The following is an 18034-nucleotide window of genomic DNA, read 5'->3' on the forward strand; positions in this document are numbered from 1 at the left end:
AGAAAACCTAGTCTGTTTGTTTTGGAGAGGAAAAGACCTCTGCAGATAATTTGGCTTCTGGTAAAAACTACCTGAACAATAAATATTGAAGGAATTCTAACCAGTAGAAGTTTCAGCTAGTTGGGATCTGCAGTCCTCCCTGACAGATGCCACTTAATCCTACACATTGCTCCCGTAGTAGTTTTCTTTTGTCATGTCTAGAATCCTTTCTATTATGGGATGTTTGGAAGAGCGTATCTTTATTGTTCAAGTCAAAACAGAAGTACAGTTACATGTGAAGGGGTCAGTCATAGTGGCAAACACCCAAAGAATTCGATCCCATTTCTGGTTGTCTTCTCAGCTGCACAGTGTCTCAGCATCTTTCTTTTGGTTTACAGTCCGCAAATTAAGTCTTTCAGATAACTCCCACAGCTCTCATCAGTGGTTACATCAACAACAACAACCTGGTGACCATATTGAAATATTTAGCAACTAAAGAGACAAAAGTTTCACTCAGGAGTTAGTGGAGACCAAAACAGACCTAAAAGGAATATTGGACTTATATTCAGTATCTTATTTTAAATAAATAATTATTCAAAAACAAGTACTCTGTATCAACTTAAAAAGTGATGATATATCAATGTTGTGTTTACAGCTTGTTATGTTGCCCCCACGTTGCCAAAACCTTGAGTTGATGCAGATTTACAGTCACACAGTCCTGAGAGTGTCAGTTGTGTTAATTGCTTCATTGCATGACACAGTAGAGTCACAGGAAAGATGGATGACATGCAGTAAGGGTCACTAAACTTGAGCATTTTGATTCGTCACTGGGACATGTTTGATTGGTTGTTTTCTCTCCACAGTCAGCAGCACAACAGAAGAAACTACGTCAGCTGGAGATTCAGCTGAATAACGAGAAGCAGGCCAAAAGTGATCTAGAGCACAAACACAGGTACAGGAGCTGTGCAAATATGACTTAACAACAGTAGCTTGATCATCACCGTTACAACTCGTGCAAACATTGTCCTGTTTTCTTTTTGCAGAGCTGCCACAAGCCGTCTAGACAAAATCTCCAAAGAACTTGAGGAAGAGGTAAGCTAATCTCCCTGAAACAACAGTGAAAACACAGTCAGACACCTGTTAGTGTTGGAGATCACTTGCATATTTTTGGCTCTGTCCTACTTTTAATATTTGCTGGTGCAATGACCCGGTTTCCCCCTCTGGGCTCACTCTAGTTCCATCTTTTTCACCCTTTTTTATGGCCTTTTTCAAAAACTATTCAAGTCAGAATAATAATTTCTCACTTTTCACTTGACCATGTTTCGGTTGAATGCCAATGTGTCGCCGTTAGCCGAATTCTAATAGCTGCATTAAACGTCTATTGGGATCGGATTTGTGTCGAGCCCCGATTGAATTCTCAGGAATCATTTCTCATAAAGCGAGTTATAGAATCGCAGCCCCGTGAAACCAGCCCTATAGGAGATGTTGAACAAAGTATTTAATGATTGGTTTTTAGGTGAGCAGCAGAAAGAATCTGGAGTCGAGTCTGAGGCAGCTGGAGAGAGAGAAAGCGCTGCTGCAGCACAAGAGCCTGGAGAGCCTCCGCAAGGCCGAGAGCGAGGCCGACAGGAAGCGCTGCCTGGAGAACGAAGGTTACATGAGACACGTATACATTTTATCACACACATATTAGATATTAGGGCTGTAACTAATGATTATTTTAGTTACATTTTTGTTAATTAATCTGTCCATTATTTTCTTGATTAATTGATCAGTCGTTTGGTCTGTAAAATGGTCGAAAATGGTAAAAAAAAAAGTTGTCGATCTTTATTTCCAAAAGCCCATGATGACGTCCTCAAATGTCTCGTTTTATCCACAACCCAAAGATATTCAGTTTACTGTTATAGAGAAGTAAAGAAGCCAGAAAATATATACATTCAAGATGATGAAATCAGAGAATTTTGACTTTTTTCTCTTTAAAAAACTACTCAAAACCAATTAAGCTATTATTAAATTAGTTGGCAATCGATTTAACAGTTGACAACTATTATATTTTTTACTTATTTCATTTAATTTGTTCAAAGTTCATAAAAGGGGCTTCAGGTGCTAGAAGAGCTTGAATTTGACATTCAGAAATATAAGTCCAAGAATACCTTGAAAATCTGACATTTTTTGACTTGGTCCTTGAAAAGGACTTAAATATAACGGAGGGGAGAACAGAATGATAAATTCAATCAATATTTTATTGATTTAAATGTTTTAAACTAGGAAGCCAAGAACAGCCATTCTTGCAGTTATTTTCAAATGAGTATGAGAATTTTATGACATAATATTCATTTAAATTCCCTTTTACTTGCAATAAGTTTATTTAAGAAATAGCAAGTATGTGCTATCACAATTTTCAAAAGCTATCAAGTCAACACACACAGTGGCACTAATTCTTTTTGGTGTCAAGTTTTCATAGAGTTTGTTTGTTTAATGCAGTTATGGAATCCAATAAAATCTTATGTTTGACAGCTTCCTGTATGCATTTACTAAATCTCTTGAGGAGTTTTGATGGAAAGTTTACAGACAGACTGATATAATGTGGACATTACTGCCATCACCTGGTCAAACAGATTTTTTAAGCGGTGTGGAAACACAAGTCTGTAGGCCTGTTCTCTTGCCTTGCTTTGTGCATGTTGTATAATTTGCACAATAGTACTCATCACATTTTTACGTAACTGTTGCTCTGTTCTGTGACACCCAAATTCTTCAGTGAGTAAAAAAGGATTAATACTTGAGTATTGTTGTCAAGTATTTTGAAATCCACCATGAAACATTGGTCTGTGTCCTTGCAGTCAACAGCCTTCGAGACCAGCTGGATGACATGAAGAGGAGAAACCAGAATTCCCACATTTCAAATGAGAAGAACATTCACCTGCAGAAACAGGTCGGTCACTGAGCGTTACATCTCGTCTGTGGCCACTGAAGTGTAATGTCTGAAAAACCATCTGCTCAACCGATAAGAAAAGCTAATGACTGTTATAAGCCACCGTCATCCAATGTATTAACAAATGTCAAATATTATAAAACTGAGAGGTTAAATTCATTTTACGTATTATCAAAAGTTGTGAAATTACAACCACTGTGTTGCAGTACACTATAGTTCTCAAAACAAAGGGGGCACTATGGAACCAGAAGAGCTGTCGGAGAGTGCAGATTTCTGCCGAGGCCAACAGTCCAGTTTACAATTATATGCAAATCTGCAAGCGCAACACTTTGCACTGTATGTAAAGATATATTTTAAAACTATGAGAACAAGTGCTCCATAATGACTGCCTTCTGTATAAAGTTTGAGCATCTACTTGTTTAGGCTGCCCCAGAGCATTATTGTAACCTGCGAATGAGGATTGTGAAATAGAATCAAAACAAAAACTTACTGTATTTCTACAATGGCCATGTAATTTTTTGTCACTATTGATCTTTAATACCATCTACTGGATTTTAAGATATATTTAATTTATTCCAACAAGACCAAATGCCCTATTTTGCAAGTTAACGAACTTGAAAAATTATTTTTGTATTTCCCCTGTAATTTGGATCCTCTCCAAAATTTAATACATTCTTCCTTGGTCCACACTACACCTTTTTTAGTTTCATGCAAATCAGGCCTGTAGTTTTTCTGTAATCATGCTGATAAACCAACAAACAAACAAACCGAACCAAACTGAAAACATGACCTCCTTGGGAGATTTAATTAAAGCCTTGATATGGACAGAAATATATTTTAGGAATATCGCCACCTAAAAAAATGTAAGGTTCTATCTGTTCTATCTGAACCTCTATGTTTCCAAAATAAAAAAGTCAAAACCTTAAAAAAACAACAACAAAACCTCACCTCACATAATGTTAATAAATTGTCACAGAAAAAGAATATATGATTAACTCAGTTTTGACAAACATGTCAGATGTAACCTTATAATTCTAAGGTGATGAAATGTCTCTAAGTAGAGAAAACTAAATTGTGTATTATAAACAACACTAAGCCTGTATGTCTTTTTTTCAAAATAGTGTATTCAGATATTAAGTTTATATGTAACTAGACGCAGGAGGAAATACTGTAACAGTTAATAAATAAGAAAAGAGATAAATAACCAAATGAAAGTTCTGAAACTTTTCTGCTGTTGTCTCCATCAGCTGGAAGAAGCCAACACGTTGCTGCGGGCCGAGTCAGAGGCGGCGACGAGGCTCCGCAAAGCCCAGACGGAGAACAGCAAGCAGCTGCAGCAGCTCGAGGCCAATGTGCGCGAGCTGCAGGACAAATGCTGCCTGCTGGAGCGTAGCAAGCTGAGCCTGGAGAAGGAGTGTATCGGCCTGCAAGCCACGCTGGAGGCGGAAAGGAGGGAGCACAGCCAGGGCTCGGAGACCATCAGCGACCTGATGGGTGGGTAACACACACACATTGTAAACAATTTAAGATTGGACTAAGTTTAGTTTTGTGTAGATCTATTTATAAACAATGTGGTGTGATAGTAGTGAGTGAAATGCAATTTTGGTCTACCTTAAGGAGTTACTGATAGCCAGTAGTAACCTGTATTTTTATGAGTCGGAAATCCAATTACACGCCTTGGATAAAAATGTGGTATTTCAGCCACTTGTGTCTGCCCAGCAGCTTACATGGCAGATTTACCGGGGCAGCAAGGCAGGCAAGAGTAATGCGACACTCCCATATAGAGAGCAGCAAAGAGGATTTTCAGGCATTAATAAGGAGTTTGCAGTGCAACATGATTGTAGTCAGAATCCATTAAGCAAACAACACGTTCACTATCTGTGTTTGTGTGTGTGAGAGAGGTTGATTTGAATGTATTTGCAAGAGTTTTTATCAGGGCAGCTTTGTCTGGAGGTGCTTTGCAGAGCCACAGTGGCCTTGATCCAAACAAGAACAAATACATCTGATATTTAGAGATACAAGGCTTAAGCCCTGTTTGTCACACTGGTTGAACAAATCTCAGTATTGAAAGTAAGAAAATAATCTCACCTCTCTCTGTCCTTGAATAAAACAACAGCCAGTGTCAACTTAGCAGCCGGTCAGTGTGCAGCAGCAGCAAACTGAGTTTGTCTAACTGTACAAGGCACTTTGTTAACATCAGGGCTGATAATTTAACCTTAATCTGATTGAGGCAGAACTCAGGCTGTTTTAAACCGTCATATAAAAGCTTATATCTGATTGCGCTAATTGAGGTGAGGTCATACTCTGAGCAAACACAGCGCAGTTCACACACTCAGCTTTCTGCTCAGTCTCTCTATTTGTATCAACATATGAACGTGTCAGCTTACTTCCTTTATGGCTTTTTTGACATGCAGTGACCACATGTGCGCTTACAAATTAATCAGTGTAGCACAACATGAATGAATCTGCAGTATTTTCTCCAGTTAACTGGGATATTTGAGGAATAGCATTCACTTAAATATTCATAAGTAAAATATTGCTTTCTGCTGATTCCTTTCTTTAAGCATGGTGTTGTGTTTATGCATATTAACAAATTGTGGCACATGGTGTTGCTGATAAAAAGCAACACCCATTACTGTTCCAGTCTTGCTGGCCACAGATCAATGTATGCATTTAATCTTGCTGGTTTGTGTTTGGCTTAACAGTAGCAGCTGCCAAGCTACAGCTGGCAACCATTTTGAGCAACTGGCAAACAATTGGCCCTCGGCTGGCTCATATGCAACCACCTTTAAACAAATAAAAGTGGCAGGGTTCCCTCAGTCATGGAAAACCTGGAAAAGTAATTGAATTAGTAAAAATTATTGAAAGTTTTGGTTAAGTCATGGAATTTTGTTGTGTGTTATGATATTGTTCACATAATCTGTAGATAACTCTCCATGAAATGAAGTGTGACAGCATATTTAATTTCTGTAGCTTTCGACAGAAGCTTCAGTGAAGTAAAGCTTTTAAACTTTCTTTTATGTCACATTTTTGGTATTAAGCTGACGTGTAACTGCATAGTTCCTTATTTACTTAAAATATAAGGTGATTAAAAATGGTACCTATATTCTCGCTTTTGGCAGCCAAAGGCTGATACCTGGTTGTCAGCCTGGCAGCCACCTTCAAAGCATACACAGTATGTTGTATGTTATGAACATATTTTGGGGGTAGTTTTATATTCCCTTTGAAACATGCTTCTTCTTTGAGGAATCTCTCTGTTTTTTCTTGCAGGACGAATCTCTGGCCTGGAGGAGGAGGCACGTCAGCAGAGACAGACTCTGTCCAAAACTGAGACTGAGAAGAGACAGCTTCAAGAAAAACACACCGATTTGGAGAAGGTAAACCAGGAAATCAGACTCAAGATGACTTTTTTTCTTTTAAACCTCTATGAACTATGTTCTTTATGAGCACAGGGTTTAACAATAAGGATTGCCTGATTTCCTGGTGCAAGTAAAACGCCACATCTACGTAGTAAATCTAACAACCTACTTGCTTGATCTGGTAAGTGGTGAAAAGAATTGAAAAAATTGTTTTTTCCTGGTGCTGATGATGGAAGGTGCTCAGGAGTGAGCCATACTGCTTCCCTCTCATCTCTGTTAAGAGTTGCACATGCGCAAGCAGTACTGGTTTGGCATCAGCAGGTAAAAGTTTATGAGCTGAGGTGATAACAAGCATTTAAATTTTACTGGAAACAGGATTTTAGCTAGGTGGTGTTGGAGGATGTATGTTTTTCATGACAATTAACTTAACTTATTTGATTATTATTATTATTATTTGATAACCACTAATAAATAAAACATGATAATGGCTATTATATAGGCAAGTAGAAATTGACTACTGCAAAGAGACTTCTGTCCCACTTGCCCAAGAAGTCAAGTGAAACGCTGGAACATACATATTTCAAATACTAATACTAACCTTTTAGTATTTACAACCTTCCTCAGTATTTGGTATTGAGAAGCTCTGTTGTCATATGAATACCTGGGGTTTATTTCAGATATCTTGAACTGCAACATTGAAATCAACATAATGTGTATGAGTTAACCAGTGTCAATGTTAAACACTTACATGACATAGTTTTTCTGCAGTGGGAGCAACGCAACAGAGGACAGATAAATAATCTACTAACTGTTCTAAGAGGCGGCCAGTATGACAGGTTTAAAGACAGATTATTATACAACAGATAATAGCACAACTGACTATTACAAATAAGTTTCTGATTACAGGTAACTTAATGGCCTCAATCTTTATAAAATTGTTTATTTCCAAGTACTTACACAGATCAACTGGTGAGGTCAATTTGCTTGATGAAATAATTCAAAGGGCATATTGATCATGAAGCTTTAAGGACTTTAGAGAAGAAGATTGACTATACGGATGGTTAGTTTCACTCAGCGCTTTAATTCGTTGATAATGATTTCAGATTATGTTGATTAAGTGTGCCTCCTCAGAGCTGTATTCTGCTGCAGGAAGTCTGAAGTTGAGAGAGTGCAGCATTTAGCATCAAACTGTTATGTTATTGTGTGTGTGGTTGGTAGCTAGGTTTTGCTCTCAGGGTTTCATTGTGTTTATCTTTTGTTTTTTTTTTTTGCACAGGAGAAGAGTAACAAGGAGATTGATTTGACCTACAAGCTGAAGGTGCTGCAGCAGGAGCTGGAGCAGGAGGAGGCCTCGCATAAGGCCACCAAGGCGCTGCTGGCTGACAAGAGCAAGATCAAAGTTACCATCGAGGGCGCCAAGTCAGAGTCCATGAAGGGTGAGGTCACTAAGCTTTTCTGTCAGACTCATTTCCCACATACCTCCTTTGTTTACTTCACCTGCCTGCTCATCCTAGTTCCTATCGTCACACATTAAATGTTTCAAGATTTGAACTTTGTGAAATAATTTGGCACCAGTGGACGTTGCCATCAGCATTTAATACATTGTTATTAGTTTTACAGTTTTGCATACTTGTCACTGTTTAAGAACATGGCTGTAACATGCAAATACAATTAAACAACTCACACACAGAGATGGAGCAGAAGCTGGCGGAGGAGCGAGCAGCCAAACTTCGGCTGGAGAACCGAATCCTGGATCTGGAGAAGCACAGCAGCATGATGGACTGTGACTATAAACAAGCTCTGCAGAAACTAGATGAGCTGCGTAGACACAAGGATCGACTGACTGAGGAGGTGAGTGTTTACTCTCTGTGGGGGAACGGCGAGGTGTATGTTTACATATTAATAGCCACCTACGGAAACAAATCTTATAGCTTATGTAACAGTGTGTTGGAGATGCAGAGAAATAACTGTGATTCGGTTGAAACAAAAACAGTAAATAAAGAGAAAACAATTACAATAGCAAATAGGTTCAGGGATATATCAAATAGATCTGATATACCTGAGTATCATTTTTACATGCGATGTGGCGCATGACCATGTTGTCATATGAGAATACTCCTTATGCATTCTAGTAATTTATTAATGATTTAAAAGCAGCCTGTGTTTACGTGCAGGTGAATCGCTCTCACACTCAGACACCCAAAACTGATCAACCCCATCCACCAGTTAAATGTCAATCCATATTTCAGTTCATGTCAATTCAAAATCTAGGAGGATCCCAGAGTGTGTCTTCATCTGGTGGTGGTTCGGTTTGGGGAGGGCAGATGCGGAAAAGACTATCCTCTGCATAATATGCCACAAAACGGTTGCTGCTAAATGTAGCAGCACCGCTAATCTGGTACATCACTCACAACACTGCAGTCAAGCCAGCCTCCACTTTGAAAAAGAAAGAAAACTCGCCCTCACTGTGTTTTGCGGTGTGTGTATATTTGTGTATATATGTGTATATTCTTGGCATTACGGTAAGAACGTGTAAGAACTTACTCCAAAATAAAAGCAACCTTCTGTTGAAAGTAATTGCCAATTTCCCTTTCATTCAATATGTCAGTTATTCTGTCAATAATGAAAAAAACATAATTAAATCAAACTAAACGAATACATTAAATAATGATATTTAAAAAAAAACTACAGCCTGCAAATTTTATTTCAGTGAAAAATTCAATTCCAGTAGTGTGAATAGTTAATCAAACATATCAACAAGGAAAACATTTCCAGAGACCAATTTCAGGTTAAAATGAACGCAGACCAACTCAGAGTGGCACTCAGACAACATCAGGTATTAAAATTAAAGCGCTCTCAAATGTCATATATGAGCTGTGTTCCCTCTAAATCTAGATTAGTTTCAACTCAGTTTTATTTAGGAAGCACAATATCACAAATCACAATTTTACTCAGAGGGCTTGCAACTGAAGAGGCATCCCTTCTCCAGCACGGACACACGTGCAATAGATTCTACAGTTTTGCAATTCTACAGAAAATCTGAAAATATTGTGATACTTATTGTGTAGAAATCTTGAGATATTATCCATCAGCTGTATCGCCCAGCCCTAATTCTAATCAATAAATTGTGCCATACTTGTGTCATTCTTTCAGGTGAAGAACCTGACGCTGAAGATCGAGCAGGAGACCCAGAAACGTAACCTGACTCAGAACGATCTGAAGGCCCAGAACCAGCAGCTCAATTCTCTGCGAACCTCCGAGAAGCAACTCAAGCAGGAAACAAATCATCTGCTGGACATCAAACGTAGCCTGGAGAAACAGAACCAGGAGCTGCGCAAGTCCGTTAACGATTAATAAAAAAAAACCTTTCTAGCATTCATACTCATGGCTTGACATTTTGACACAAAGAGGATGATGAGTAACAGGATGTTTTAATTTTGACTGTAGAGAAAGACAGGACACAGATGGGCAACTGAAGGAATTACAGGACCAGTTGGAAGCTGAGCAGTACTTCTCTGTAAGTCTTTACGCTGCTCTGTAATTACATATGTGGATGGAAAATGACTAAGCGTAACACATTATGGTTCTGGATCTTGCCTGCTGTGTGTGTGGGCTGTAATATGCCATCACGACAACAATACTTTTTTAATTCAGTAGCTAACACAGGTTTTGTCTGTATTAAATAGACGATCATTTTTCATGTATTTCTATAATAAGATAAACATTACTTGAACTGTGTGGAGTAATATAATAGAACTCAAATGATATGTTTCCCTTTATTGTAGTTTCAGTTATTTGGTTTGTACATATTCATTACTACTTAGGAAACTATTTCCCTTTGTGGGACTTTTTGACTTCTCTGTATTTCCAGTGGACATGCACAGCAGCAGGCTGCTGAATTCATAAGTTGCATGGAGGCAAAGATGAGCATCCCACTGTTTGTTAATGTTTTACCTCTTACTGCGAGGTGCTTTTGACCTATTTGCTGTGTTTTCCAGACGCTGTATAAGACCCAGGTTCGTGAACTAAAAGAGGAGTGTGAGGAGAGGAACAAGCTCTACAAAGATGCACAGCAGTCTCTGCAGGAGCTACAGGAGGAGAGGTGCTTTGGCTGTTTGAATATGTGATATTTTCCTTTTAATCCACTTTAAAAATCAATGACACATTTGACAGTTCTTTTTCGAAACATGGCCAAAAGCAAGACAAAATAAGGAAGAAGCAGTCAGTTCATTTGTATCTCTGAATAAGACATTTATATTCTGGGTTTGTGATTAATAGTTTCAGCCCTTAATTTGTTTTTTACATTTTTTTCCAGGGATTCATTGGCAGCTCAGCTTGAGATCACACTAACAAAGGCTGACTCAGAGCAGCTGGCGCGCTCCATCGCCGAGGAGCAGTACTCAGACCTGGAGAAGGAGAAGATAATGAAGGAGCTGGAACTGAAGGAGATGATGGCCCGCCATCGTCAGGAGCTATCAGAGAAGGACATCACCATCAGTTCGGTGAGTGGCCTTTACAGTCATATGCTAAATCTGTATCAGGGTTTGAAATGCCACGTGCAAGTCAGCTTTACATGCACCAATGCAATTTAGAACAGCTGCCAACTCATACACTGTCCCTAAGACTCATGCACTTTACACACTCTCTTGCTACAGTCTATGCACACAGCGCCATTTTCTCACACATTGAAAATCACATCTATAACTGATAATGTTACTGAGCTGAAAGAGGGAACTGACAGCACATGAAAAAACAGAGCAACAACAACAACAACACACAGCCGTGGTTGACGCACTGTGTTACAGTTACATTTGTTGACAATAGCTAGTGGAGATAATAAAAAAAAAAAAAAAAAAAAAAAAAGGTGTATGTAAGTTTAAGTAATATGCACAAGCGCATACACACAGAAAAATGTATTTCGAGCCCTGTGTATGATTTCAAAGGGTCTGATTTGTAAATCCAATTCATTCTCAAGCTGTTTAAAGACAACAATATAACAGGCTTTAGAGTTCAAGTTGGACAACAAGTGGCAGCGGTAGACAGCTTAGACACTGCTCAGAATTACCCGTAACACAGTGAATCTGACTGAATTTCCTGCCCCATGCAGCTGGAAGAAGCCAACAGGACCCTGACCAGTGATGTTGCAAACCTGGCCAATGAGAAGGAGGAGCTGAACAACAAACTAAGGGAGGCAATAGAAGGTAACTAAGAAGTTTAAACTTCAACTTCAAATTATATTATAAGCCAAATATTATCATGATTGATGTTTATCTTTTCTGTGTGGCTTTTTTTAAAAAAATCAGAATCAGAAAAGTCGAAGGATTGGGAGCAGCAGATCAACCAAATGAAGCAGGCGTTTGAGAAGCAGCTGCAGTCAGAGAGGACGCTGAAAACTCAGGCACGTCTGCTTTAAACTTCACTACTAATCACACCGTGCATGTGCTTCGTTTTTGCCACTTAAGTACACTTAAACACAACTTAAGAGGTTTTGATTCAAAATTGGAACAGCTAAACTTTCAAGAGGTCCACAAACATTTTGGGTTTAGGCTATTTCTCCAAGAAGCACCTCTCATCAGATCTACAGCTCTGTAAAAAAAAAAAAGCTAAAGCATGATCTGTGTTACTTATGTCTGTGTACAGGCTGTCAACAAGCTGGCAGAGATCATGAACCGCAAGGAGGTACGTGGCGGAGGCAGTCGCCGTGGTAACGACACGGACATGCGGCGAAAGGAGAAGGAGAACAGGAAGCTGCAGTTGGAGCTGAGGTCGGAGAAGGAAAAACTCAACAGCAGCATCATCAAATACCAGAGAGAGATCAACGAAATGCAGGCGGTCAGTAGAACAATCACAGTTAACTTTGTACAGTGATTGTGAACTTCTCTTGTCTCTGATGTCCTAAATATAGTTTTCCCTGTCTCACCAAATCCTCTTGATTATCAACTGTTTCTGTAGGCTGGATTAGCAGGTGCATCTTTTCCCCTCTTTCAATATTTTTGACTTCATTTTGTTTCGTGTGATGTTTCATTTAATTTGCAGCAACTGGCAGATGAGAGCCAGATGCGTATTGAGCTGCAGATGGCTCTGGACAGTAAGGACAGTGACATCGAGCAGCTGAGGAACCTCCTGCAGACGCTCAGTGTTCAGTCTATGGACTCTGCCAGCGTCTGCAGTGGGCCGGAGTTTGATGCTGATGATGCATACACAGGTGAGAGCTCTACCACTTAGTAAACCTTCTCCAAATATGTTAATATAACTAACAACAAACCATATTCAGCCATTATATGATAACATTGGTCCTGTTTTTTGTTTTCACCACACCTTTTTTTTTTTTGCCTTTTTTTCCCAGCCAAGATTTATGGAGGCTGAGTTGGCAATTACAAATGAAAGATTTGACAGCCTTTTGGGTGCAAATTCACCCCACACAGCAATTAAACAGAGCGTCCAATCTGTGTTTTTCTTCTCAGCAGCCATTGCTCTTGTCATTCAGGAACTGGGTGTTACGCAGAGGTTTGACATAATATTTTGGGGAAAAGTCAGTAAATTTGATTAAATATAGACTTTGCTTATTCTGTGCCACACAAAACACTGACATGGGGGGTAATTTCTAAGTTACATTAATTCCATTGATAATGGTCTAATGTGAGTGGGGATAAAAAGGCAAGTTAGATGAGGATTTGGGTTTTAAAGGAAATGAATCAAAGTAATTCTGAAAGCATTTTTTATATTGGTGGCTGAGAGTCAGAGTCATCTTTTATTTTCACTACATCACTGTTGCTGCTGTACAGCTCAGCATTTTGTATGTGCAAATGTTTTTTCCTGAAAATGCACTTCTATTCATTGAAGGCCGTTATAGTTTATAAAAAGAATTGGATAATACCTGAAACAATTAGTGAAAATATACAGCTGGTGGAGGTGGAACGATATTGGCTTCATTTCTCTGGCAAAAATACTAGCAGCTGAATCAAGGCAGCTACCCTGTTTTAGCTAGTTGGAAAATACTAAAAGATTATCAGTAGAGTGTCCTTACACATACTTTTTCTGTGTTTTTTTTCCCACTCAGAAACAAGGCTGGAGGGCTGGCTGTCTCTTCCTGTCAGAAACAATACCAAGAAGTTTGGATGGGAGAAGAAGGTACAGCAATTGAAGCATAGCAATAAAATGAGTAGAAAGAATGGAATTATGGAATGGAATTGATGGAATTACTTCAAATTTGGCACAAGCATTAACTTGGACTCAACAATAAGCTGATTGTAATTTTGTGTTAAAAGGTCAAGGTCACTATGACCTTGCATCTGCCTCATATATGTGAATGCAATATTTGGTTTCCTCAAATTTGGAACAAACATCCACTTGGACTTAAGAATGAACTTATTAGAATCCGGTGGTCAAAGGTCAAGGTGACTGATTGTATATATCTGTGTGAGAAGCATCCATGTTTCCATCAACATGGATGTAAACTTTAAATGCAACTTGATTGGCGTGTGGAGGCATACAATTGTGTGGCGGTGCATTGAGTCAAACAGAAAAACACAATCGTACACCAGTACAAGTTTCTTTCTTTCACTACACTTAGACTGACGTTTGCTTGATTGCCACACACTTCATTCAAACTTGAGAGAAACGGAGCAAAACTCACTGAAACAGTCTTAATTTCGTTAGTTATTCTGTACGTTTTTCTGTGTTCCAGCAATCACCAACTCTAGTTTGATTGAGATAAGTCCTTAATTCACCAAGTTAAAATAATGTTGTCTCTACAGGCAGTGAATCTGCAGTCGCTCTTATGCCTCTCAGCTGCTGGCTAAATAGTGGCTCTCATTCCAACCAATGAAAATGAGATAAAATAGTGCAAAAGACCAAAAACAGAGGCAACAGATGATGAGGCAAGATTAAATAAAAGCCAGGCTTAAGAAGATATGTCTTGATTTTCCTAAAAAATGTCCACAGAGGTGGAGTCCCTCAAATGCTTAGGCAAACTGTCTCATAAAGTTGGGCCGCAGTGGCTAAACGCTGATTCCCCATGGATTTTTGTTGAAATCTTTGTGATGACCAGGAGGCCAGCAGTAGAGGATGTTAGGGACCAGCTAAGTACATATTTAAAAAGCATATCTGAGTAAAAAAGCTGGTGCCAGGCCATTTAGTGATTTAAAAAGTAATAAGAGGATCTTAAAATCAGTTCTAAAACTGGCAGGCAACCAGTGCAGTGAATTTGATCTCTTTGTCTGGTCTCAGTCAGTATTCTGGCTGCTGCATTCTGAGTGAGTTGTGGGCGGCCAACAGCTCTTTTAAGAAGACCAAACAAGATGGCATTACGCTAGTCAAGCCTCAAGGTGCATTCGCTTTTCAGTGTCAGCCTGTGAGAGAAATGGTCTGACCTTAGCAATATTTCTAAGGTGGTAAAATGACAGTTTGGTGGTGTTTTTGATGTGTGGTTCCAAACTGAATGCAAATGTCTATTCTGATCTCATTGTGTTTCTATGGAATGAAGCTGCTTCGATAATGATGAGAGAACAGTCCCTCCTTCATTTAACCTCACCATGTGTGTTCTGCTGTAGTATGTTGTAGTGAGCAGCAAGAAGATTCTCTTCTACAACAACGAGCAAGACAAAGAGCAGTCCATTCCCTACATGGTGCTTGATATAGAGTGAGTATAACACCTAATCCACATCTGCTGAGAAGACAAACCAGGACTCAAGTCAGATTTAGTTTGTTTCACTATTTCCTAGTAGGGGCATTTGTTGTTGAACTGAGATACGGCTGACTTGTTGTGATGAGGAGACATTAACGTATTCTCCTCACACAGCAAACTCTTCCATGTGAGGCCCGTCACTCAAACAGATGTGTACCGAGCTGACGCCAAAGAGATTCCCAGGATATTCCAGGTCTGTCTCTGTTTAATAGTTTCATTTCTAAAAATTTGAAATGTCAACTTCTGGATGATCAAAAGCACAAATTTAGACAAAAATCATCATAATATCTTAATTCTCTTTCAATTTTTACAGATTCTTTATGCCAATGAAGGTGAGAGCAAAAAGGAGCCAGAGTTCCCGGTGGATCCGCTGCCCATCGGAGAGAAGTCCAGCTACATCTGCCACAAGGGCCACGAGTTCATCCCCACGCTCTACCATTTCCCCACCAACTGTGAGGCATGCACCAAGCCGCTGTGGAACATGTTCAAGCCGCCGCCTGCACTCGAGTGCCGGCGCTGCCACATCAAGTGCCATAAGGACCACATGGACAAAAAGGAGGAGATCATTGCTCCGTGCAAAGGTAAGATGCCTCCGATAGAAACTGATCTATGAACAAATAGATTTTTTTCATGCATCTTTAGGATTTGAAAAAGAAATTGTGAATTTCTTTGCAAAACTAATGTTGCTAATAAAGCTAACTAAAGACTATAACTGAAAATTGCTCGTCTCTTCTACCCCCAGTGAACTACGACGTGTCTTCGGCCAAGAATCTTTTGCTGCTGGCCGTGTCCCAGGAGGAGCAGCAGAAGTGGGTCAGCCGACTGGTCAAGAAGATTCCCAAGAAGCCTCCACCACCAGAGCACTTTGCACGCTCCTCGCCACGCGCCTCCATGAAGGTTCAACCAAGCCAGTCCATGAGGAGGCCCAGTCGACAACTCCCCACCAGCAAGAGCAGGTAGAAGAGAGATGATCGTGTCAGAAGGTTTTGCTTTGTGAAAAAGCTTCAAAACAAAAATCTTTCAGTAACTGACAGTCAAAAGTTTTGCTGTGTTCCAGTTTGTTTGAAATATTGGGATATGCAGGAGGTCTTCAGTTAAGCAGAGTTTTTCAGGTTTTCATACACACTATTGACAAGGTTTCCACCGATCTTAAAAAAGTCTTCAAAGGCATCTAAAAATATGGACTTAACGGCTATTAAAATGTCTTAAATCAACATTTCAAAAGTTTTAATAGTGCTGAGACATGGGAAATATAATTTTATGGATCCTGAAAATAATTGGTAACAATTGGTTAAATGGCATTAAAAAAAGTCTTAAAAAGTCTTAAATCTAACTTACCTATAGGTATAGCTTAGCTTCAGGAACCCTGATTGAGAAAGTGACCTTTATTAAAGTCATTGAAAGGAAAAGCAAAAGTAGTGGAGAGTTGTGTCCCATGTTCTAGTTGTTGTTTCAAAGGCTTTCCACCCTGACGAGTTCGAGTAAAAGTATTATACTCGAGTTTTCTGAATCTTTTGGCTCAAAAATGGTCCAAATTAAACATGCTGAAAATATTACCTATTTTATTACCTGTTATCTCCTTGCCACTGCAGTCTTAAAATGATGTGTTGGTTTCATGTATCGTGCATTCAGAGCCACCAAATGTAACAAAAGCAAAGTTGATGTTTCCATACTCAACCCGTGTGAGAGCTAATGGTGTGAACCCCAAAGACTGTTATTTTTATGCAGTGGAGCCGTTCTTGTAGAGGAGTATAAAACCTGCCATCTAGAGTTCAGTGAGAGGTGTTTTTGTGTGAGAAAGTTAGCGAGTGCAGAGAATGACTCAGCCTGTCTCACCATAGCAATACACAACACCGCAGTCTCTTTAAATGAGAACAATGGCAATCCCTACACTCAACATGAATGTACTGTTTTTATGGATACCGGCTTGTATGTGCAGTAATTGTTACCTGGCCATCAAAAATAATCTCCCCTTACAGATTGGAGGACTTCGGTCTTCAGGACTGGCACTGGGCTTTGGATGATATCGATGATGATTGTTCCTCTATTCATTTCTGATGAGCACATATGGTAACACTGTGTGCAGTGTGTGCTGTGCTGTGCAGTGCGTTGATTTCAGTGGCAGTGGAATGCCGTTTCCATGAGGCATCAATTTAAGATTTTAAGGAGAGTGAAACACTGGTTGAGTGTTTTAGGACCCTCTGGTGTTTATTCTCTGCTATCTTGAAAAATGTGAGTTGACCTTTAGTAGCTGAGCACAAGGTCTACATAAGAGTAGACTTTAAAGCTACTGAGGATAAAGGTGCTTTTCTGCAGTCATATAATCCTGCTGATGTCCTTAAACATGTCCCATCTTTTGTGACCTCATGTCCTCTGACCTCAACCCTCACAGGTCAAATGGCTTCAGAATGAGCGAATCCCAAAGTGGCCTCACACAGTGGTACAAATGACGACTTCTCCCACAATCTTCTTCCTTTACGCAGACATTATTCTGTAATCACCTCAATCTCCTAATGTGTGTATGTGTTTATAACCAAAACATGTCTTTTTGCACTAAATGTCCAGACACAGTCCTGGTTTTCAGTTCATGGTGGTACTGGTGGTGGGCTATGTCCACATATGTTGGTCATGGTGCATGTGCTTGTTGGGGCTCCTCAGTTGCTTACTGGAAAGCTTAAATCAGCTTGCCACTGGGTGTTTTAAATGAAAGCAGATGCACTGTCTCCTGGGTTAAAACAGAAACTTGCTCACTTTTAGGATTTTTCATAATTAATTTATTTAGTGGCTGAACTCAATGCAAATGCCTGGTTACGTCACTCTTTCTCATACACTCTTTTGCAAGTGAAAGTATTGGTTTTGTGTGTTTAAAATTAAATTATTTTATCATTGTTTGCGATAAAATATCTAAGGGTAATATAAAATGGTATTACACATATATTTTTCTCTTTAAAACTAGAGCCCTGTGTGTCTGGGGTTTTGGCTTAGTGCAGATATATTGTGTTGGTATACATATATTGCTCTATCCTTGCAGCATTTAAGGATATTTTTACAGCAATTTAATGTCTTCATAATGTAGTC

At 39.3% G+C, this 18034-nt stretch overlaps 1 protein-coding gene across 2 annotated transcripts in view; it reads left to right on the forward strand.

Annotated features, from left to right (window-relative positions):
* The window catches only part of rock2a (rho-associated, coiled-coil containing protein kinase 2a), a 47406-nt gene that overhangs the window by 26338 nt on the left and 3034 nt on the right, over window positions 1-18034 (forward strand). Inside the window, exons 11-32 of one of the 2 annotated variants that reach the window (XM_042501397.1) lie at window positions 843-931; window positions 1023-1071; window positions 1496-1631; window positions 2820-2911; window positions 4159-4405; window positions 6182-6288; window positions 7547-7706; window positions 7961-8121; window positions 9424-9608; window positions 9718-9787; window positions 10269-10372; window positions 10586-10772; window positions 11378-11471; window positions 11574-11668; window positions 11911-12102; window positions 12307-12475; window positions 13331-13401; window positions 14823-14911; window positions 15071-15149; window positions 15270-15537; window positions 15699-15912; window positions 17349-17475. In XM_042501397.1, the coding sequence (XP_042357331.1) occupies window positions 843-931; window positions 1023-1071; window positions 1496-1631; window positions 2820-2911; window positions 4159-4405; window positions 6182-6288; window positions 7547-7706; window positions 7961-8121; window positions 9424-9608; window positions 9718-9787; window positions 10269-10372; window positions 10586-10772; window positions 11378-11471; window positions 11574-11668; window positions 11911-12102; window positions 12307-12475; window positions 13331-13401; window positions 14823-14911; window positions 15071-15149; window positions 15270-15537; window positions 15699-15912; window positions 17349-17406 (2916 nt within the window). In that variant the 3' untranslated portion in view covers window positions 17407-17475. The remainder of the gene's footprint in view (window positions 1-842; window positions 932-1022; window positions 1072-1495; window positions 1632-2819; window positions 2912-4158; window positions 4406-6181; window positions 6289-7546; window positions 7707-7960; window positions 8122-9423; window positions 9609-9717; window positions 9788-10268; window positions 10373-10585; window positions 10773-11377; window positions 11472-11573; window positions 11669-11910; window positions 12103-12306; window positions 12476-13330; window positions 13402-14822; window positions 14912-15070; window positions 15150-15269; window positions 15538-15698; window positions 15913-17348; window positions 17476-18034) is intronic. The other variant, XM_042501398.1, reaches the window with a different exon arrangement.

This window comes from Plectropomus leopardus, chromosome 14, assembly GCF_008729295.1.
Source record: "Plectropomus leopardus isolate mb chromosome 14, YSFRI_Pleo_2.0, whole genome shotgun sequence".
NCBI classification, from domain to species: Eukaryota; Metazoa; Chordata; class Actinopteri; order Perciformes; family Serranidae; genus Plectropomus; species Plectropomus leopardus.